The 24,856-nt window shown below is 38.0% G+C and overlaps 1 protein-coding gene across 3 annotated transcripts in view; it reads right to left on the bottom strand.

The window, feature by feature from the left end:
- The window catches only part of LOC107712206 (DENN domain-containing protein 1B-like), a 97,270-nt gene that overhangs the window by 47,077 nt on the left and 25,337 nt on the right, over nt 1-24,856 (bottom strand). For 2 of the 3 annotated variants that reach the window (XM_016517368.1, XM_016517377.1), the window contains exons 3-8: nt 24,188-24,231; nt 10,287-10,336; nt 9,387-9,506; nt 4,800-4,869; nt 820-900; nt 458-517 (exon numbers count right to left, since the gene is read on the bottom strand). In XM_016517368.1, coding sequence (XP_016372854.1) covers nt 458-517; nt 820-900; nt 4,800-4,869; nt 9,387-9,506; nt 10,287-10,336; nt 24,188-24,231 — 425 coding nt within the window. The remainder of the gene's footprint in view (nt 1-457; nt 518-819; nt 901-4,799; nt 4,870-9,386; nt 9,507-10,286; nt 10,337-24,187; nt 24,232-24,856) is intronic. The other variant, XM_016517383.1, reaches the window with a different exon arrangement.

Here is a 24,856-nt window from a genome sequence, read left to right as displayed (position 1 = left end):
CACACACTGGCCCAGCTAACCAATCACAACACACACTGGCCCAGCTAACCAATCACAACACACACTGGCCCAGCTAACGGTTTTTCGAACAACCTAGTATGAGAGCCTGTTCTAGTACACCCCCAAAACAAAATCAAGACTTTGTAAAAGAGCATAATAGGACCCCTTTTACTAAAAAAAAACTTATATTTGAAAAAAAATACAGCAGTGTGGAAGAGCATGAATCATTTAGCAAGTTTGATTGTTTTCCAGAAAAGAATAAAAAAAACTGACAACAAGACCCAAGATGGGTTTTTTTGCCATATTTTAAAAAAAGAACAGAGCTGGTTTATTTGGCAAAATTGGAGAGCTGTCTCCCATGCGATTAGGGCAACAGCTCCAAATTTCAGAACTGCCCCGTTCTCTCTCTCTCTTTCTTTTCATCCCTCTCCCTTCAGCACACTCACTCTCCACTCACCGACTGTCTGCTTCCTGGATCTTGCACTACTTGCCCATTGGCAAAATGTAAGTAGTTGCTCTTGCAAAAATGAAGGAAGAATATAGACGGATTAGATGGAGAGATCAGACAGACAGACATACACATGACAGACTGCAAAATATTGACAGATGCATGGAATGAGACACAGAGTAAAAGAACGATAGATAGAAAGAACGATTAATAAATAGAGTGATAAATAAAACGACAGACAGACAGACAGACAGACAGACAGACAGACAGAGAACGATAGACAGACAGATAGAATAATTGAACTTCAGCGCGAGAGGCCGGTGGTCCCACTTCTGTTTCTAAACAAAGCGTCAGCCCTCCCCAGCACCTACCACACTCAGATTTACTGGCGTATTCGGCTTTGGCAAGGGGTGGTTGTGCAGCGTTTCCAACATGTCGTTCAAGTCATCTTCCTGTGAGGACAAAAAAGACAAATATGAAAAACCAACAAATGAAAAAAAAAAAGCACAACCAAAGGAGTACGAAAGGAAAACAATGGCAACTGCAAAGCGATTCCATGATTTAAAGCGCTCAGCGTAAAGTATTCCTACAGCAGTCTACAGAAGAGAAATATATCTGACTGACACACATTTAACGAGCGATCCTGAGGTTAAGAGACGGTAAGCTAGGCTGCGGCAGACGCTTATTATTCTGGGGATGATTTATGGCAAACATTGGCTGTTCGTAATTAACCAAAGGTCCTTCCTCAGAGCGGGCGGCTTTAAGAAGCCATTGGAGAAAAGCTTCGCCTCAAAACAGGCCTCAGGATTATAACGCTGAGCTTTTACGAGCTTTTATGACAAGAGTGCAATTTACCCTCTCAAACTTGCTGTAGAATAGCAATGTCGTTGCTGTTAAAACACAGTCTGACATTGAATAGTTAGGCACATATTTAGATAGACCTTTCCTTGTAAGCAAGATCCCAGATTAGCTGTGTGGCCAGAGCTCGCAGCATGTATGGCGTGTGTTTGTACATATGTGTGTGCAAGCCGCTGTTACGAGAGCCTGGATGCTCACACGCATGGTCAGTTACACAGCCTGAGGAAACACTTAATTTACCCTCGCCATAAACCTTCAGCACTCTTGTCCTTCCTCGTCAGTCAACGTCGCCTCACGCAGAACGGAACGACAAGAGTCAACCCAATCATGCTTACTCGCTCAAACAATTCATTTATGCGTACTAGTTATGCTTTTGTTAGACATTTTGCAAGGGAAAAAATTTTAAAAGTTTATTTTAGCATCATTGAGATACTGTTGTAGCTTTTATTAATATTTTTAATCATTTTATTTTTTTATATTTTGCATTTTCATTTCAGTTAAAATTTTAGTAAACTTGTTTTTGTCATTTTAATAGTTGTTTATACATGCCAATATAATTTTATTCATTTTTATTTCAGTTACTTTAGTACATCAAGTTAAACTAAATTAAAATGAGAAATGTCTTCAAGTAAAAAATGTTTATGGTTTATGTTTTTTGTTTCAGATTTAGTTAACTATAATAACCCTTCTGCCAAACATTGTAAGTTTAATTAGTAAGTAAATATATATATATATATATATATTATTCTTTCAAAATATAATTGTTTCATTTTTGAAACACCAGCAAAAATATTTCTATATTGTCATATTCAATGCAAATGTCCATCTAAATTCTATGAAATTGCTCTGGGTAAAACAAATGTATGTAAATTGTTCATGAATTAAATCTTAATTTTCACATTCAATTGAGTGCAACGATTTACTTAAGAATGATTTTATGAATTAATTAGACTAATCTGTTGTGCTCACATTTCATGAATAAGGCCCATTTTGGTTTTTAATTATCCTATATTAGTTGTCGCATTTAAAGCAAATTTTGGTTTAAATTGTATGAAAAAACAATTTATTTAAGATTTAAGTATAAATCTGTCACAGTCTTCTATAAATTGCTGAATTGTGCGCAAATATCCGTGCAAATAATTGGTAAAAATTGTCTTATATAAATATTTGCATTTAATGCAAATATCTGTATAAATAGCACCCCCCTCCACAAAAAAATAAATAAATAATAATTTCACATAAAATTGTCACACACAATGTGAATGTGTAAATCTTTCCCAAATCGATTCTTACATAAACTGTTGCATTAAATGCACATTTTTGTGCAGATTGTTTGTAAAGTCATTTTTAACCAAACTATTACACTGTTGAACAATTGAGCACTTTGAAACATGTTCTACAGGCTTTATTTGTAAATTATATATATATATATATATATATGTGTGTGTGTGTGTGTGTTTGTATTATGTGTACTGTTTATTTGTATCAAGTAGTACATATTCACAGAGGCAGCACTTCTTTTCCCAAAAGAAAACTTTCTGAATTGCAGTTCTACCATCTGTTGACCACTACAGTCTCATAAATGAAGCTAAATGACTTTGAAAGTTGCACTGAATAAGCATCTGCTAAATGCCTTCAATGAAAATCATAAAGAGAATGTACTTTACATAATGATAAACATGAAATTTCAAGAATGAGGAGAAACTCTAAAAAAAAAAAAGGCATACTTTTGGTAATGGTGCGGGTCGATGACACAGAGCATCTAACGGCTTAATTCCTGACCCCTGTGACTCCCAGTGTACTCAGCCCGTGATTTGTTTGTGTAGAGGAGGCTTGGACTTCCTCACTTCTCTTTCAGCGGCTCCGTTACACATAACAGAACGATAACAGGCTGATAGAGAAACTCTGAGCACTCTTCCACGCTGGCTCCACAGACTCTGTTTTTCATTTGATGTTAGCTTAATATTTTCATCCCCTTTTCTTAATTCAAACTTTTCTTCGTCTCTTACTACTGTGAAACTTTCAGAAAGAAAAAAAATGATTTGGCACAGTGTATTTCCTGACAATTTGTTTTCCCGTATATCATGAGGACTGACTTCCTGTTTGATGCTCGGTCTGTTAAATGTCACCAACACTGCAAAGCAAAGCGCAACCAACCAACTGTGCCTGTTTCGCTGAGATGGATTATAGATGACGTTTTTCTTTTTCCTTTGTCTTTGCACAAAACAAAACACTCGAGTTTTGCTTTGCAGTGGCACTTTTGGCTCACAAGCTGGATGGCAGGAATGCTGGTAATTTTCGATGCTATTTGTGACATTAGCCGTTTGCTCAATAGGGGGTCTGGCACGGTGCAATCAGCCACATGAAAAAGTGACCTCACAGAGAAAAATGTATTTTACAATTACAAATATTTACAGTTCTCCATAAATGAACTTTCAGATACGGTTTGATCTGTTTACATATTGAAATTTTAACTGATGATGTCTCTTAACTTACTTAATTTGAAGGCTCCTTCCTTGAATTCGAATTTCCTTCCTTCCTTGAAGGCTAACGTTTTGATATGTAGTCTATTTAGAAATTTGGATTAAATTAAACGTGATAACTTAAGAATGGTTTTAAGAACGATTTTAAATAAGGTAGAGCATATAATGCCAATCTGTGTAAATCTAAAAACCATTCCTGCATTAACTGCAAGAATTTAATGAATATTTCTGTGAAACATTTTTCAGAAATGTGCAACTTTAACTTAAGCCAAAGTTTTAAAAAGTCTGCAAGGGTACATTCTTGCATTAAATGCAATAATGTGTGTACAATGGTTCATATAAAACCATTTTTAAATAAATGAGCGCATGTGATGCAAATTTCTGTGTAAATCTTTTCAAAGTCATTCTTATGTATTGAATTTTTGCTCATTAAACACAAGACTTCAACTTAGCTGGTGTTTTAAAAAGTCTGTAAGCCTATCATTAAAGATGTGCTTTAAATGCAATCATGTATTTAAAAATGGATTTATAAAAATTGCAAATTTCTGTGTTAACCTTTCATAAGCCTATTTTTTCATGTTGTTATTTTGCTAATTTTTTCCATGGGTAGCAGTATTCGCATTAAATGTGATAATTTATTTAAGAGCAGTTTTATTAATGATTTTACATGAAGTACAGCATATAATGAAAATTCAAGTAAATCTTTAAAAAAAAAAAAAATTCTTTGTAAATTGCTGCATTTAATGCACATTCTTGTGTAGATCATAAAACCATTATCAGAAATGTGCAACTTTACCTTAGATTGTATTTTTAAAACTCTACATGAAATCTGATAATGTGTAAAACTGTTCATAAATCTGTTCTTGAATAAATGATCACACTATAATTTTTAAAGGATCAGATTTAATACAAATTTCTGTGTAAATCTTGGGTATTGTGTAAATCTTTGCTACTGTAATTGTGCTCATTTTTGACATGTGAAGACAAGTTGAAGACTTCCCTTAACTTACCTGGTGTTTTGACAAGTAGTCTGCAAGGGTATTTAGCAGCTTATAATAAATCTCAAACCATGGTAGATAGCTGTCAAAAAAAATAGAAGAAAAAATGCATTAAACAATTATTTATTAAAATACTTAAGAAAATATTATAAACAACACTGTAGCCCCAATTCAAAAGGGTGGACATCATTTTTCTCAAATACACCACAGCCGATTCTTCCTCACCTTGACTTTTAACCTGGTGGGCTTTAGACTTCCTTTAGCATTTTCGGCTACAGTGAACCTTATTATCACATTCTTGCTACTCGCTGACACTTGCATTTTAAACATTCCAGCCACGGAGCGGGCTAAATAAAAGTATTTGGTTTCTTCAACAAAAACACGTCTGGACCACTGTAGCCTGTAATAAACCAGGGATGGGATGGTTTACAAGCATGCTGTGCCCAGATGCACAACCTGAACCTCACTGTCGTACATTAAGTCACTACATATGTCACCATTTTTTTTCTCCTTAAAATTAATTTCTCTTAATAATGAATTTCTAAAATTACATTTCCTAGCAGGAGTACAGAAATAATTCACACCTTATCAATGTGCATTAACTAATCACACAATGACTAGCCAAGAGTATCTGAAACATTGTGTGTGTTGCTGCCTGACAGAATCTTGGCAAAGTTGACAGGCCTTTAAAGATGGAACGCGGCCAGTGTGTTGTTTTGGCTTGAAGGTTGTAAGAACACACACCATTTATTTTGTTATGCAATCTAGTGAAAAAATGCAGCCTGCTAGTGGGCTCTGACTTTTTCTTTCCCGGTATGTAGGCATGATTACAACATGCATTTCGACTCGGTCTGAAATCTCACACTTAACCGAGAGCGATTACATCAGCTATTCTTTTCAAACGCAGAGCTTCGACTTTTGTCTGTCACTAATGCTTGATTACCTTAATTGGCAAAGATAGAGCAAAAGAAGAAGCTTGAATTAATAGATGCGGTAATTTTTGAAAAAGAAAAAGCAGAAAAGCTTTCATATCATCTGATCCCAGTTAAACCACAGAGCACGAGTCTTGATTGGAGTTTTTTTTCCCCCCTTTTTATCCTTCCATGGGTCAGTGAGCTCTCCAGCAGACTGGAATTAACAGACAACAAAAACCATAACTAAGTGTATCTAACACAAATTTTCATATTGCCGAATCCGTAGAAAGGGGCCAGTGGCACGGCGTTCCCAGGGACGTGCGCTCAAGCGTGAGAGTTTCAAGTCTGGGTGACCATTAACCTAAAACAATCATCTCTTAACATGCCAATATTTTGATGTGCATGACGACGTTCGCAAACCAGGTCACACTATTCCAAATGAAATGTGTCTATGCAAATTTCTCGATGGATGAGAAAAAATAATCCGTGGTCTGCGTGTTTTGGTTAGCGTGACGTGTTGTTTGAAATATCGTAATCGACCGACACCTTGCTCAAGCTGCATTGCACAACAAAGAAAAATCATTATCTATCTCTCTCTCACTCGCTCTTTGTTTAAAATGCGAGGCTCCTGGATGCTAATCCTTCATTTTTCACACGTGAAGGGGATTTAAATGGGAGCCTCTCCTTGTCAGAAAGGCACGGCAGGCCTTGGAGAGCACAAACATTCATTATAGTCTTAAATGAGAGCATGCAAATCTTTTGTTTTAAAGTCAAATAAATCACTGCTCGATAAGCAGCAGACTTGCGTTTATGAAGACATCCAGGGAGGAATACCTTTCACAAAATCCTGGATTAATTTTTTTAAGTCATAAGGCAGAAGCACACAATTTTTCTACTCATTTTAACTTTTTTTTTATTTTTTTTTTATAAATAGGCTGAGGGGAGCACGGCACCCCAGCCCAATCTCTTCACAGCTAGTAAGTAAAAATGTGTTTGTATTGGGCAAATCCTCTGATAGAGGAACATTCATCATGCTGAACTGTGCTGAGACGAGCCAATCTCAAGGGCTCTTTTAGGTTCTCTAGCGCCGTGTGTATTCGGAGAGTAAACCAACTTATCTGTGGCTTACTGGCAATCCCTAACAAACTCGAGCTCCTTGCTTCCACAGCCAGAAGCATCAGATAAGCTTGAGCAATTGGTTTGATAGCTGGAAAAAAAAAAAAGACAGAAACTGATCACCAATGAATGGGAGAATGTGTAGGTCATGACATGATTAGAAAAGATGTATTTGTATATTCGAGAATTAGGTGTGAACTACTTGAGAACTACTTCTGAGCCAAAATGTAACTTTTGTTAAGACAGCTGCTGGGTTTGAATCTATTTTTAGACCAAAAAGTCTGAAAACACACAGAAAATATGGGATTTAAAACATGGAAATATGTTTTTATGTAAAAAGAAAGCATATTTTGGCATAAAAATAGAATCAAATTAATAAAATATTAAACATTATTCACTATTTCTAGGTCACTAATCAAAATGACTAATCAAAAGTGCTGCTGTCATTAAAGCAAAAGGAGGAAAAAATAATTTTCAAAGAGTTACTTTTTCAATTCATCTTTTCAAAACAAACTGTTATGCTGATTATATAATTTTTTTAATAATAATAAAACGTTTTACTGATTTAGAAAAAAAATCTCAGTAGTGGTTTCAAGCTTCAAAATTCCACTATAAATCAGTCATAAGTCATATTATGCATTTATTTTGAAATTTTAAACTCCATGCACGGTCTTTGGTTCGTCTTATACGCTTGCGCGATCTAATCGGCCCTTAAATCAACATGCATCCTAAATCATTGGAGGTATTTAGGAGCTTTAAAAGCAAGTCAGCTTGCACCTTGTATCCTTCCCAGGATGAGATACGATTACACCCTGACTTTTCCTGAGTTTTATGTTCAGCAGAGGGAAAGAAATATCGCTAAATGGCCACTAACTGAAGAAAACCTCTGCTGTCTAAGGAAGACGCCAAGTCGGGTCTCAGCCATCAAATAAAACAGGCGAGAGGGAGAGAGAGGGTCTATTTCATCTGGGGTCTCGCATATGTCCGAAGGCTATGTGCTCGGAGTGTCCGAAGGCCGGATGGGTGGAGAGGGTGGGGTAAAACGGAACGCTTGTGCTTTTGAAGTGGTTTGGCCTGAAGGAACCCTGGCCTATTTGGCCTGGGCTAAACCTGCAAAGCTACAAAGGGCTGTCCACATAAAACTGTCCCTCTCATTAGGCAACTTCCTTGTGTAAGCTTAGGTGACAATTTTATGGTCCCAGCACTTCAACAATCACAAGGACACTAACTGTTTTAATTACTTTTCTTTTATATTCTGGTGGAGTGTAAATGTGTGTGAATAAGAAAAAAGTTGTTATAATTTATACAATTATTTATATATCAATTTATGTGTCTTATAATATCTAAAAGATCAATAGAAAAAATATATATAATTCACTGAATTTGTAAGTCAAACTTCACACTTAATATTACATATTTAAAACAAGAAAAACAAGACTAGATAGATAGATAGATAGATAGATAGACAGATGTGTCTACAATAGAGAATAGGAAAAATTAAGTATATATATATATATATATATATATTATTCTTAAATACTTTTTTCTATCCTCTATTCTTCTGCAAGAAGGCAGAAAAACAAAACTTCCTTTAGGTCTTTTGTTACATTTGTCCATGTTCTTTCCAAATAGATGACATAAACAAAAGAAGTCTAAGGTCTTAAAGAAAAAAAAAGGAACACAACTTTGAATGCATTTCTTATTATGAATGAAGGAAGCCATGCAAACTACTCAGAATGCATAATGAATTTTATACATCATATGTCAAATGAATTAGCATGTAAAACTCAGTGAAAGGGACAGGGGAGACTCTTGCTAATTGGCAGCAGGGCTTCATGCATAATTATTGGTGAACAGTCTCCGGCATGCCTCTGTGCCTGAATAACGAGAGGAGAGAACGAGAGAAACACACACACACACACACACACACAAAGGCCATCCTGGCCGGGGTGGGAGGAGGAGAGATCTCGACAGGAGCTCATCATGACAATGATAAACCTGCGATTGTCCATCAATACCATGTAGACGGAGGGAGAGATATGTGATAGGTCCCAGTTGAGCTGCTCTGAATTACTAAATGTATTTGTATTATTAAATACACTGGTTTATCGTTTATGTAACACAGTCTTCTATCTCCAGCTTTCCAATCTCAGTGGAACAGCTCATTCTGAATATATGATCAAGCATATTATGATCTAAAAAAAAAAAAAAAAGAAGGAAGAAGTATTCCTATCTGTTTATTATTATTTAATAAAAATTAAGTATAGTTTGCTTCTAATCCCTTTATTTCAGCATCTAGAACTGATCTGGAATTTGTTTTCCTTAAAACAGGAAAATTGACATTGTTCAAAAAAAATGCCTCTTCAATCCATCAAACTTTCTATCTATTTATGATATATTAATAGTATATTTTTTTATATGAAAGTGAAATCTCTCCTTACTTATGATTTATTTTGTGACGCAGATTGGCAAGATGAAAATTATACACAGCATTACACAGCAAAAAAAAAAAAAAAAAAAAAAGTGAAATAAATTAATTTAAAAAAATGATTCAGTAAAGCTCTTTTACCTGAGCAAACAGATGCAGACCCTGCAGCCGGACGTCAGCCGACAGAACCCAAACCTCTGCTTGCTCTCAATGTCTGTGAGCACAAATGTGAAGTTCTGGCCCACCTGAGTCTGGGACACTCTGCAGCCCATCAAACAGAGAGATAATTAATAAAAGTTTTTTTTAATTTTTTTATTAAAATACATTTCAATTACATTTGATGGAAACACTGTATTAGACAGTGACTGTAACTTCGAGCATTTTCATATCCAGCTAAATTTACTCTTATCTGAGTAAAATTTTAGAAAAATATCAGAAAAGCTACCAAAAACATGCTATAAACATTTAATGCATTCACTAAATTCATATCCATTTGATAGCAGAAAGATTCTATTACATTTAAGGTTGTAAAGAACTGAACCAATGGTGACAGTGTAGTTTATCTCCACTAGATGGCAGCAACAAAGCTTCAGCTGGAAGGAAGTGAACTTCTCACACAGCACATAAACTATACAACAGAGCTTTCCATTTTTCATTTCCAAGAGCAAACAAGCCAATACACAAGCACGCACACACACACACACACACACATACCGCTGTGAGAAGAACACATTTATTCAGGAGACGTGTCAAACATCACGCCAGTTAGGACAGACAAGCAAACAAACATTGTTTACTGGGGGCGGAGATCTTAATTTCTATAAAGGTGCTTTATTGCTATGGACCTCTCAGTGAAAGGTCTGACATTAGAAACAGAAGAACTACTGGAACCAAAGGAGGTGTGCGGCTCCACCCTGTGAGTCATTTACGACAGCCTCGTGTGCATGTGTGAATGAGTGTTGGATAAACAAACATCCTAATTTTTCCCAATTCACACATCATCGATTAACTTATTTTCCAGAAGCATGAAGGATGACCTACCTTTCAATGTCAAATGGGAAGCAGAACTTAGGCACTGTCTGCAGGACCTCCTAAAAAGGAAGCAAATAAAAGACATTAAGAGCCATTCAAATCATGTTATTGTTCGCTAACTGATATGAATTACATTTAATTGAAGGATAAGCCTTAATTAATTACTTAATTGATGGTTATGGCATGAAATGATTTGATAAAGAGGATTATGTGATATAATAGGTTGCCAGAGTGTTGAGGTTGTTAACGTGTTCGGAGTGTTTTAGTGCACTGCTAAATAGTTGCTAGGAGGCTGTATAAGTCATAAGAGTCCAGCTCCACATCTCTATTGTCCCTAGATACAGCTCTAATGCAAGGGATTTCTGGCCAGTTTTTTTTTTTTTTAACCCAACTGATTCGAAAAGTAAAAGCACACATTTTCTTAACAAACTGCATGATCTGAGCTATTATTTATGTTTGCAGCACAAATTGTGTTAATCCAATGAAACGGTTTAGCTTCAAAGAAATACTCGTTAATCGGAACACTTTTTGTTTTTACTGCATTACTCAATGTTTTTATTGCATTGCTAAATACTTGCTAAAATGTTCTAGATAGTTGCATATTGTCTCAAGCCAAAAAAGACAAACTCCGCTTCTCTATGATATTCTGGTCCTAAGATGCAGGTCTAAGGGATTTTCGTAGTACAACCTGTTAATCAGATGAATGGTTCTGTTTCAAATAAATATTCGTTAGGCAGAAAAGTAGATGGCAAACAAATACGAAAACAAACGGAGTTACGTTTTTAGTGCATTGCTAATTTTTTTTTATTGCATTACTAAATGGTTGCTAGGAAGCTGAGTATTGTCTCAAGTCAAATAAATCAAATAAATATTCATTAAGTAGAACAGTAGCTGACAAACAAATTTCTCATGATTTTGTCTGCCAGAAGTTGATTAGAAGAGTAAAAATACATTTTTTCAACAAACCGCAAGATTTGTAAGGCAAACCGTATAAATAAGATGAAACCGATAAACTATTCCGATAACAATTCATTAGGCAGAACAATACCTGGCAAATGAATGAGCAAACGAATGGATTTAAAGGGAAACTACATCATGCTGACGTAAAGGGGGAGGGTGATCAGAGGCTAAAACAATTAGTGGCCATTAGCTCATTGATCGTTTCGCTTGAGGTGTGGGGACGACGGAGGTGACGGCAGATTGTAGGAACAATGGCTGTGCAGCACCAGGGGTTCAGAGGAGGTGCGGGAAGGATAGGAGGGGGGCAAAAGGACGGCCAGCCTTCGGGGTTTTACTTTCCCGCACAGCCCCAGAGGGAGAGTCCCAGCACCAGCAGCATATGGATTTCCATAGCCATATGGGTTAGCCACGTCTGGCCAGTCCTGCACTGTAGACTAGCCATGGGGAACTGCCAGTGATCCTCTGCTCAATGTATAACAAGCTGCGACCATTCAAATGAACTGTGCGGGTGTGTTTGGGGGCAGCTGGGTAGTTCAAATGCAGGTTCCATACCCGTACCTACCCTTTAAAACAAAATTAATTGTTCAACGTGCGTGTATGTGCGTTAGTCTGCGAGGGTGTCTGTTTTTATTTGCATTTATATGCAGGTGCGGATAATGACTGGTTGCTGTTTTTCTCGGTGGGAGGCGGTGGTGCTGATGGGGAAAGACAGAGTGAGAGAGTTAGTATGTGATACAGAGAGCGGTGAGGAGATTGAATGCTCTGGCAGGCGAGAGAGGAACGTTGGCAGCGGCAGAAACATCCTCGCCGTGTCGTGGCATGGCGGATGACTGTACGCCAGTAAAGCTGTCACGCATACACAAGCCTGATGCTGCCGTATGTGACTGCTACTATCATTAACTCCTATAGGTGCTTCCCCCCCCCGAGTGTTTATGCCAAGCTGTGCCACGCTTTTGCAGAAGTGTATGCAAACGGATGCTACGCAAATAAAATTGTCTCCTTCGTAGATGCAGAAGTTGTCGCGGGTCCCACACTGGCCTGCTTGACGCCAGTCAACGCTGGTCCCTGCTGTCAATCTGAGTTGCTTGACAGGAACTTGCAATGGAATTCACACTGGAAATAACATTCGGACTAGACAAAAGGTGATATTTGTAACAACATGCAGCAGAATGAATGCATTCATAATGCCATGTCAATTGAAATGGTCTAAAGAATTAAATAACCGCAAGAAAAGCCATAATTAGGACCAATGAAACTCCAAAGCCTGTGCCTTTTAAACTCCTTTCATTACATGTCAACATGAAATGGCATTCACAGTACTTGATTTTGCCATTGGGATCATAAAAAGTGCTCTTGATATGATAAATTGAGAGGAAAGCAAAAGAAGATATTTTATACAATGAAAGTCCTAGATTGGACCCCATTGACTCTGTATGGGCCTAAAAATCTTTTGTGTTCTGCAGAAGTCACACAGGTTTAGAACAACATGAAGGTAAGTAAATGACAGAATTTTCCGTTTTTGGGTGAAAGTCAAATGAAATGAATGAAACGAAAGGTTGATGATGTCAGCCAAAGAAGAAAGTCTTTTCAGGGCAGAACATGTTTGGATTGAACAAAAAGACATTTATTTGAACAAAAAGTACCAGAAACTGATTTGATTTCATGTCGACTTCAAGTGCTTTTCAAATCCATTCATGTCCATTAGCATCCAAGTGAAATATTCTCACAATTCTCCTCAAGGTTTTAGTAGATCTAAATCTCAGTACGCATGTGCATTACACACCTTTTTCTCTCACCGTTTTATTACTATTCATCCAGGTGATCAGGGGACTATACCAAAGCGTGCTCTGGGAGGAGAGGTGTAACGTGAGTTGCTATCGTTCCTGTTGTGTGGTTGTACTGTTTTTTCCCCTTTCCCTGCCTCCCTACCAACCATTTTCCCAAGACAAAAGAATATAAAACAGCTAATGCATTTACAACTCACTGGAGGAGGCAGGGTGAACTCTGCAGGCTGCATTATTTATTTACTGTTGAGACAGGGATATCACTCAATGAGACAGCAGTCTCCATTCCCCCCTGGACCCACTGCGGAGGCCTGCAATCACAGCTTCTCCTCTATCACTATCTCTCTCTCTTTCTCTCTCCTCCACCAGCAGCATTTATTACCACCCCACGCTACCGGGAGACACTACCGCTCCCTCCCTGAACTCCCTGCAGAGGAAGGGAGCTTCTCTTGGGCTGGATGGGAGCAGAAGATTCAGCACTGGCATCAGCAGCAACCGATATCAGGGGATGTGCTGCTTCTGCATAACAATGCTTTCAAAAGTGCAATTACGATGAACATCTAGTAGTTAGTTCGAGGTATTAATGAAAAAAAAATGCATGCAATTTATTTCTAAAATTAAATTGGCCCAGATTGGATTTAAATGGGAAAAAATTAATTGTAATTTTTGCTCTCCACACTGTCATTCAAAAACTATAGAACTATACATATAAAAAAAAAAACTTTATTTCACCAAATTGTGACTATTTAACTCAATATTTCTGGTTATTGCGAGTTTCTGGCAATTGTGACTGTCTCATGATTGCAACTTTATGTCTCATAATTGTAACTACTCAATTGCAACTTTATTTTGCACAGTTTCAACTATTTTTCACAATTGAAAATTAATTTTGCACAATTGCAAATATTTTCCACAATTGCAAATCTATTTTGCACAATTGTGATTTTTGCACAGCTGTCATTATGTTTCAAAATTTTAACTATTTTGCACAATTGCTGCTTTTAATCTCACAACTATATTTTGCACAACTGCATCTATTTCTCATAAATGCTACTTTATCAATTTACTACTAGTAAACTACTTTAACAATTGTGATTTTCTCCTTACTGCAACTTATTTTTTCATAATTTGCAGATTGGAATTTTTTTAAATGTCAGATTCATTGTGATTTATGTTCTTAAAACTGTCATTCAAATGTCATTCTTTATAACTCACAACTGCAACTATGTCTGGTAACTGCAACCATTTCTCAATTTTAGCTTTATTTTGCATAGCTGGGACTATTTTGCACACTTGCAATGTCATTTTCCAAAACTGTAACTAACTACGTAACTACTATAGCTATGTTGCACAATTGCGACTTTTTATCTCACAACTATACTTTATTTCTCGTAACTGCAGCTGTTTCTTCATCGATCAATTGTGACTACTTTTTGTTACCGTGATTTTTTACTCTGAAACGGACTTCCATGACAAAAAAAATATATATGTGTCACTTCTGTGAGGGGAAAAAATCCAATTCGGGCCACATTCAGCTGCAGCATGAACATAGCCAATGTTACTAGGTGATGTGAATGTTAGAGTTGAATATTTAGATGGGAACAGCAAGACAAGAATGGGAGGGAGGGAGAAAAAGAGAGAAAAAGAAAAGGGAGAGAGAAAGATGTTGTGAGTGGGAACTAAGCGGTGCTCCGGATGAGCGAGTGAAAAGCATTTCTTCATTCTGTCAATACTGGGATGAAAGAGGGAGGGAGGGGGGTGCGAGAGATATGTGGCGAGAAATAGAAGGAGAAAGAAAAGGAGAGAAAGAGGCAGAAGGAAGGAAAGGGAGAGAAAGCATGAGAACTGAGAGATATAGACAGGCAGGCATCCAGGCAGACAGAGCGACAGACGGAGATAGGAGAGAAAAGAGAGATAAGGTGAGAGAAAGACAGGAATATATAGAGAGAGACAGCAAACTCCCCCTTTTCTCTCTCCAAGCTGGTGGGATTCCTCCCCAGGGGTTTCTGCCTTTAAACCTCCATGCTCTTTAAAAATTCTGCCAGCCAGCAGGTCTACACGGCGCTATGGAACTGTCTCCAGCAGGGGAGAAGTGTGTGATTGTGTGTGTGTGTGTGTCTGAGGAAAGAGAGAGAGAGAGAGACAGAGACTGGCAGAGCCACCATGCTGACGGCACCAAGATCCCAGTGACAGGTTCAAACCCAATCTCCCCACAGATCAGTGTTCACTGTACCCCCAAACCCCAATTAAGTCCTGCTTCTTCTTTCTCCATATCCCTCTCTCTCTCTGGGTGTCAGAGAATGCGGCCGTAACACATGCAGCGCCCCGTGGTTATGACGACGAAAGTGCTACTGGGTCTAAAATCAAATAAATGCATCTACTACTACAAATTAATACAAATAAAAAAAAATAGAGCTCTACATTTTCTGAAGAAAACGCAAGCGCTGCTCGTCTGCTAAATTCGCCTCCATGATGCTAGAATGTTGGTGGTGGTTGCTAAGGTGTTGCTAAGGTTTCATAGCGCTATGTGGTTGCTAGGCATTTGCCTATCAATATTCTGGTCTAGATATGACTCTGGTTCCACCTACAATGTAAATCTATGGGATTTTAATGGCCATTTTTATCTGCAATATGAAAATAGTGTTCTCAACCAGAACACTCAATCATTACTCTCATTGCCTAAATGTCTTTAGAAAACTTCAAGATTAAGGAAAAACCATCTGTACTGGTCAACTCTAACTACTTCTCAAAATTGCAACTTTATTTTGCACAATGGCAATGTTATATCTCAAAATTGCAACCTGAACAATTGTGACTATTTCTCATAACTATAACTTAATGTATCATAATTTAATTAAAGCTGCAGTCTGTAACTTTTGGCGCTCTAGCGGTTAATAAACAGAACTGCATGCGTCTTGCGGAAGAACATTGTAGCCGGAGCTACTTCTCTCTGTTTATGTATATGACGAATCAGGCAGGTACTGGGCTACTCCGCAGCGGTACCTACCCGAACCAGTCTAAAATAGTCCGAATATAAACATTTATTATAGGTGTACCGTAGGGATTCTGGATAAGCCAAAAACACGGTTTGGAAAATGGATTAATGGTGTACTCGCTTATTATATACATTTTGTTAATTTTGAACACAAAAAAAAGTTACGGACTGCAGCTTTAAAATATCAAATTTATTTCCCACAGTTATTCTTTGTTTTTTTTACACAACTGTAAATTTGTTCTTTAGTCTTTAGATTTAGTCTCTAAAAAATGTCATGGTTAAGGAAAAACCATTAATTAATGTCAACTTAAAATTGCAACTTTATTTAGCAAAACTGCAACATTCTCTCTCACAATTGCAACTTTATTTCTTGTAATTTGAACTGTTTCTCATATACGCTACTTTATCTAACAATTACTCATTTCTTTGACTTAATTTCTTGTAATTGCAAATTTATTTCCCACAATTGTGATTGATTGATTGATTGATTGATTGATTGATTGAACTGTAAATTTAATCTCTATGGTATAGGTTTAGTCTTTTAAAAAAAAAAAACTAGCAAACTTATTTTCCACAACTGTGATTTATTTATTTATTTACACAACTGTAAATTTACACTCCATGCTTTAGGTTTAGTCTTTTAAAAAACTTAATGGTAAAGACAAAGTATTAATTAAGGTTAACTGTAACTACTACTCAAAATTGCAACTTTATTCTGTACAATTGCCTTTTTTGCTAATTTATTTCTTGTAAGTGCAACTGTTTCGACAATCAAATAAAAGAAAAAAATTATCAAATTTCGACAATTTTTTGCACAATTGCCAATTTATTCTTTAGTCTTTAGGATTGATATTTAAAAAAAACTTTAATTTAAAATGTAAATATTAAAATCAATTTAGAAATAAACTTCATATCGCCAACAACACGATATTAAATTAAAATCTAAAATGAATAATGCCTGGTCTCAGATCAGCACATAAGACCATTTCCAGCCATATAATGGTCATGCAGTTTTGAGGTGCTGTAGCTTAAAGCGTATATTCTCTATTAGCAATGCTGTCTGATGCAACAGCACATCAATGGGGATAAAATCTCCAAATCTCCAACCGAGATTCCTTTCATTACATTTTAATCATATGCTGCTGGCTTGCCGCTTTTGACCCTGCACTATGCGCCTTTAATAAGTGCCGACTTCGCTCCTGGACCGAGGAAAAGTGCTAAAGGGGTAGCTCTTCCAGAGTTTCAAATTGACACAGGGCATTACATTTTCACTTGAAACGAGCCGAGCAGAGCGGGAGGTGGTTGATTTCTCTTCTTTAGCCCTCGTCTTCCTTTTCTTTTCGTGGCTTCTTGCGCTGACCCTTAGGTGGTAAGAAGCTAATATTCAGTGTGCTGGCACAGAGGTTATTTCTTTCCCGTGCAAAAACGCCGTCTGTGTGAGACTGCTTAAGGAAATGTAGCAGGTGATGTATTGATCCTCTGCCCACTTAAAGAACTGGCAAGTGTGTGACATGACCGCTGGGAAGAGACACGGGGCAGTGTGGATACACAACCTCCACGCTAAACACCCCAAGCCTTGTAATATCAACTTCACTAGGCCTGTGGACACTGGAAACCAGAGTTTTTTAGTGTGAAAAACAAAAACTGGCCTCTGGGACAAAAATGGCTAAATGTAAATGAGGAAAAAGTGTGTAAAATTGTTTTAATTCCTTATATTCCAAATTAATACAGAGATTCAATCCCATTTTGCTCATTAGCCAATTTGTGCAATCAATGAGCTACATAGTCGCTAGGGCGTTTCCAGGGTGTTCTGGGTGGTTTCTAGGTGGTTCAAAGTGAATAAAAGCCCACCCACAAGTCTCTGTGATATTCAGGCTACTAAAACTGTGTACAAACAACAAGGTCTCACTTAATTTCGAAAGCAAATGCAGGAGGATAGATTCTCCAAAATGCTCTGCGATGAATACATTAATGTGACGGGTGAGCGGTTTTTGTTCTTCAGAACACACAACTGATATTCTTCTGGGCCAAGCCGAGATTCAGCTACATATGCCCGAGAACCGCAGAGCCAGAAACATTAATTGAGTGCCAAGTGGCCTGGGGGATTTTCTGCGTTTAAGCCGTCAACTCCCATTGGACCGCGCAATCGCTCGCTCACTCACTCTCGCTGTCTCTCTCTCTCTCAGCTGTGGCTAGAAGCTACATCAAGCGTGTGGAGTCTCTGAGAAACGCAACCACCACCCCCTCACGCTCTCTCTCTCTCTCTTGCTCTCTTCGTCTATCTCTTCCTCCACCTGACCAGGACATCCTCCACTTTGGGCCAACGACAAGCATTTCCTTCCTCGATTGAGGTTTGTCGCGCAATGCACATCTAAAATCGCAGCTCAGGTTTAGAATACTTAACGATAACGTTTCAAAAATGGAAGGTCACCGTGCAGTTCTTAATTTCGGTTCAGTAGGTGGACCGAAACTGTGGCTGTAGAGGGAAGTAAAACCAACGTGTGACCAATCATCCCGTTCCACATTCAAAGAGGACGTGAGACCGAGTCGAAAATATCCTTTTATTTTTTGCAAGATGTCACTTTCTTGATAAATAAGTCAATGTCTGAGACATCCGATGTAATGAAGACCGTTTCCTACAAGCACCCTCCAGCGTTTCTGGCACTGCTAACAGATAAAACCGTGAGGAGAACACTTTTTTCCGTTCTCAAAGCCCTAAGGTCAGGGTAATCAGACGCCACGGGCAACAGCGTGGCCTTAGTGGGGAGTTTCGACTAGCCTGACGCAAAGGCCAGCTAACTGGGCCCAGCCCTTACATTGCCCACTCTCTGGAGGTCTGAGCTGAAGAAAAAATCTCCAAAATGAGACAAGTAAGAGATACCCCATGAGCAAGACATGGCCCCCCTTCCCATTCCTCCAGCACCGGCAGACGATGTTCTCCTCAATCACGGCTCATCTCGCACATGCCCTCCATGTTAAAACGTTGAAACCACACCGGCGCTCTTCGTGCTCCTTGATGATGCTCCGCTGGTTGGCCTTCCCCCCGTGCTGCTGGTGCATGTCCTGCAGAGGAGGGGGTGAAGCTTGGGGGAAAGGCTACCAATCATGAAGTGTCAGGCTTGGGGCATATGATTGTACACTGTGTCAAAGCTAGACAAATATTTGCCCCGCGAGGCTCGGGGGACGCAGTTTCTCGCTTTGTTACATGAGCTGTAGCTTCACTCAGCATGCTGGCTCGCCACCTAACTAAGGAGAAGGAGAGCCGTGTGACATCTGGAGGCTCCTGTGAAACTCTCCAACATCCATCAGGGCAAACACACTCCGCTGGTGGCTTGGAATGTGATGTTAGCACTGCGCTATTCCCTTCGGAATACAAAGCAATGCTGGAGAAATGTGTAAATCTCAAGGATGGGTATGATAAGGTCAAGGTTAAAGGTTAAATTTGAGATAGATAAACAAGACAATATGATTACCTCCTAAAAACAGAATATTAGGTCCTGCTTAACCCCAAATCTAGTTTAACATGACCTCTGATGGTTTCTTGTTTTTATAAAACTGCGATATGATAGACATAAATATTCAATAATTACATTAATTCATTACAGCTGAACTGTAGAAATCGGCAACATTAACATGGAATTTGACTGATGTGTGGCCATTGGAGATTGGCTATTTTGCAACAATTTCGAAAATGGCTCACACGATCAGATTTCAGATGACATGTTTAGTCAGATTTATTAATCTTCTTCATCATTTCCTATCCTTAAAAAAAGAAAGCTCACTGGAATGACCATGTCATTTTAAATTAATAATAATAATAATAAACATAAAACTGTATCTAATAATAATACTTATTTTAATTTGTGATTATTTATTTTTTAAATAATGTATTGACACGTCTTCCCCCTCTCCTTCACATAATTTCATGCTCTCAATTCACTGTTCCTTTTAATAAAAAGAAAGCTAATGGAACAATCATTTGATTTTTAATGAATGATAAGTTTAACATAAAACATAACATAACATTTAGGGCTGTCAAATTGATTAATCGCCTCCAAAATAATAAAAATAAGTGTGTTTACATAATATATTCAGTTTGCACACACACACACACAGGATGCAAGGAGATGCACTCAAAATTGAATCAAGGAGAAACGTGTTACACAGAACTTGCTACCTCTCAGAGAAACATGCTACACTCTTATCTAACTGAAATCATGATCAAATTAGTCTAAATATATGTACGACGGATAAATACTGTGGAAATCTTTAAAGCTTTCTGTGAGCACAGATTCCATGTGGGCCTGCTAATAACCATAACTGCACCTGTTAATAAAAACCAACATTAATATATGCTGCACACTGCTATGAAGCATCAAGAAAAAAAGTCATTTGTGATTTCTTAGTGTTGCTCAATAATCACAGATGAAACTTCCCATTGAGATCATACACAGACCACAAACTGGCGAGCACACAAGACTATAAAGGGCTCAAGGCAGTGCGACACATTCACTGCACATAAACGTAAAATACAAGAACAGCTAATCTCTCCAGTTATTTACAAGCTGCTGCTCCTTAACCTGCCATCAATGAAAACATGAGCTGCTTCATAGTAAATCCTTACAAAAAAACTTCAAATAATGTCAAATAAATGAGTTTCTACGGCAAGCACAGAAACAAAAAAAAAGAAAGAATAACCCGCATATCCGTTTATTTTCTTTTATTTTTCCCTTTAAACTGACATCCGGAAAGAGATCTGAGAGAGATTGGGGCGATAAAGTCTCGCTTTTCCATCTGTCTGCTTCATTTGCAAAAAATGGCTTCCTTGTGATTCAGATATATACGGCGCTCGAGCTGCTCCACATGGCAGCTGTAGGTGACCGCGGCCACGGCGAGTCTCTGGGGCCGAGGGATCGCACTTCATATTTCGCCGCCCTCTGTGCCAGTCTCCAGTCTGTTCACCCCTCATTTAGAGTCCCTATTCGAGCAGAGTGGCTAGTGGAAGAGAGGAGGATAAAAAAATCAATTCATATTTCCATAATCCACAGTCCTGTCTTTCTCCGTCTCTTCCCTCGCCCTCTCTCTCTCTCTCGCTCCCCTGGGGTAAAGTAACCCCTCCACCCCGATCTACGGCCTACAACTGTCATTACGCGCCGCAACAATAAGAGGATAAACAAAGGAGGCCTGTAGAGATCGGAGCTGCTGCTGCCATATGCTGGCTAACTTAGGGGGAAAAAAGGATTTCAGCGGATAGAAAGGGAGCAGCCGTACAAAGACGCAAAAAGAGCCTAATCCTGGTAATGAGGCGACTCAATGAGAGCCTTTACGTCAATGTGGAAAAGGCCGATCCATCTGTACACATCTTAAGCTAGAAACGATCTTGTCACCAAACAAGACTTTTCTGGAGGACTAGCGTGGTAGGTTTTTTTTTGTCTTTTTATTTAAATCACACTTCTCACTTTTTGTTCTTGCAGGCCAAGAAAAGAGTTTCTGAAGCATCTCTGCAAAAGCCTGATGAAGAGCAAAGTGCACATGAAAGCCAAAGGCGGTCACGTCTCCTTTCTTTTGTTCTCATTTTAGTTCATAATGAACCGTCCAATTTGCTTTGCGCGAGAGGAGAGGCTTGTGCATGAAGACCTTGAGGCCGAGCGAGCAGAAAAAAAGTGTGAAAACTGCAGCGGTGCGCTATGACCCAGAACCAAACCCACTGCTCCTTGTGCAGACAACACACAAGACATGAACTACACTGAAGCTCCAGACAACAACATACATGCAAACATTTCAATTCTTCTTTTACTGATCATAAAGTTCTGCAACGCCTACTTGAAAGAAGTGTAATTAAGAGGGAAATAAAATGATCAATTATAAAGATTTTAAGGTTTTTAAAGCACTTATAATTAATGCTCAATTGATTTTTAACATCAGATGCCAATAAGTAGGTAGGTAGGTAGGTAGTAGGGGTGCAACGGTTCAACTTACTCACGGTTCGGTTTGTATCACGGTTTTGGTACGGTTCGGTATGTGCTATGTTTAGGGGAAAAGCTATATTGTCAAATAAAAATAAAGAAAATAAGAACAAATAATCTAACTACAAGCAACAGCACAAATAAATAAACAGTGACAAAAGATACAAATAAAATAAATAGTGCTTTTCCGACGGGCATTTTGACAATTTTTGTGTGAATTTGTCCATTCAAACACAATACTTCACAGAGAGCTTAATATTTGCGCGCGTTCTGAGACGCCGGTTCACGAGCTTCGGATGAGCGACCACACAGATCTTCTCACTGTGCGCGCAAATTCATGTCTTCTGGCTCTTTAATATTTAAACTGGCAAGGCTTAAATGATTTTAGTTTAAACACCGATAGCAACGTGTGCTGTTCAGGTCTCACCTCCACTATCAACACGTGATGACGGCATAAATGACAGTTATTCCAGCATAAAGCACTCGCATCGATTAAAGAGTGACTGGTTTGTCCACGTATTGTTTTTTTTCTCTCTCATCGCTCTTGTTGTAATGTATTGGGAAGCCAGAATTTGCATCCATCAACAGAAACATGCATTAGCCGAACTCTAACAAACCATATTACAAATGCATTGTCAGATTTAAGCTGAACCGCGGTCCTAGTGTATGCCGAACCGTGTGTGGAGAACGGTACGGTTCGATTTTTTACCGAGAACCATTGCACCCCTAGTAAGCAGGTAAGTAGATAGACAGACAGACAGACAGATAGACAGATAGAACGACAGACAGATAGACAGAGAGAACGACAGACAGATAGACAGACAGACAGACAGATAGATTTACTATTTAATTACTTAATTTTTTAATTAATTAAACAACAAATAAGATGTACTCAAAGCTGCTGAATCATTAGATGAATGAAAATGTATATAATATTTATTTTTGTTTAATATTTAATTTTTTTTATATATAAAATAAAATAAAATAAATACCTTGATTCAGAATTCAGATTTTCTTTTCTTTTCTTTCTTTTTTTTTTAACTAGCAAATTGGATTCTACGGAGCCCCTAAAGGGACATGGTGGTGGAAAAAAAAATTAGGGGTGGGAGGAAATTTTTTTTTGCGTTCTCTCGCAAAACTTTTGCGTTCCCTCGAGAAACTTTGCGTTCCCTCGCAAAACTTTTGCGTTCTCTCGCAAAGATATTTGCGTTCCCTTGCAAAACTTTGCGTTCTCTCGCAAAAGATATTTGCGTTTTGCGAGGGAACGCAAAAGTTTTGAGAGAGAACGCAAATGTTTTGCGAGGGAACGCAAATATCTTTGCGAGAGAACGCAAAAGGGAACGCAAATATCTTTGCGAGAGAACGCAAAAGGGAACGCAAATATCTTTGCGAGAGAACGCAAAAGGGAACGCAAATATCTTTTGCGAGAGAACGCAAAAGCGGGAAAACCGCGGACTTGGCAACACTGCTTATGAACCGACCGCACAATAGCGTTTCCTTGGTTACCGCTGTAAACAAAGCAGAGTTGCGCTTTATATGGAGAAGAAAATGCCATTGCCATCGAAACTTTTCTCAAGACAGTTCCCTTCAGTGATACATTAATATAACCCCAGAAATGTAAAGCATTTTTCATCGCGATCGACGGGTTGGCGACCACTGCTTTAGACAAAATATTAATATTCATTAAATTATTTTGAAAATAAAATATTTTTTTTAATGAATATTTAAAAAATACACATTAAATTAAAAAAACAATACATTTTGAAGTAGACAAGGTAGAATGTGAAGTGATCATCTCAAAACAGCCAAATACTGACTGTTTAGGCTGGTATATCACTCTCTCAGTACTCTTGATCACGCTTATTATGCATTACTAGTGTGATATAGTACTAACTCATGAGCGACACACAGCTGTACTGGTGTGAGATACAGCAGTGGGTGTAGGAAGAAGCTCCATCCACACCCATTCACATCACAGCCAGCTGATAATTACCAGAACAACGCTTATTGAAGACCTGCTCACCGCATTTCATTATCAGCAACATCACACTGCATGGCAGAGAGAGAGAGATAGAGAAAATGAAGGAAGACAGGAAGGAGGGAAGCCTTTAGGAGCAGGAGGGGTCGTGGATGTGGTGCTAGTGGAGTGGTGGTGGGGGGGATGGGGTGTATGCAGAGAAAAAAAAAAGTTCCTCTGTCTCCAACCTGGTCTCCAAAGTCCTGAGGGAACTTCCACAGCACTGTCGGATCTGTAAGAAATTGACAGACAGCATTAATCAGCAACCACGCACCGTTCAGAATACATACATATTAATGAAGGGGGTGGGGGCAAGGGTGGATTCTCCTATGTGTCGGCACACCGCGGCAACGAGCAGAGGCATGGAACGTTCTGCATATGCAAATGTCATCCGGTTAGATAGAGGCCTTTAGAAACACAGAGACACAGACAGTACTCGACTACCTGCAGAAACAGCAGATGTGTGGCGCTGCATTAACATTTCACACCTAAATTTGTTAAAGGAAAGCCTTTACTGCAGTAGTTTAATAATATAATGTTCGCATTGAAATTTATACTGAAAATACTATTTTTTATAAGAATTAATTATATTAAATATATTAATTTTATTAATTAATTAAAATAATTTATTGTGTGTGTGTGTGTGCGCACTGTAGGCTATATTTTAACTTATTCTAATTATTATTGATTTTTATTTAATATGTAATGTATATTTATATATGAAATAAATAAAAAATAAAATAATATTATTTTGTATTTGTTTTATATAATAATAATAATAAAAATGTATAATTTAATTTAATTTGTTTTATATATGTATTATGTAAATAATAATAAATAATTTTTTCCATGAGCAC

Source organism: Sinocyclocheilus rhinocerous, unplaced genomic scaffold (genome assembly GCF_001515625.1).
Source record: "Sinocyclocheilus rhinocerous isolate Xijiao unplaced genomic scaffold, SAMN03320098_v1.1 scaffold2538, whole genome shotgun sequence".
In the NCBI taxonomy this organism is placed as follows: domain Eukaryota; kingdom Metazoa; phylum Chordata; class Actinopteri; order Cypriniformes; family Cyprinidae; genus Sinocyclocheilus; species Sinocyclocheilus rhinocerous.
This window is presented reverse-complemented; position numbering and strand designations above follow the sequence as displayed.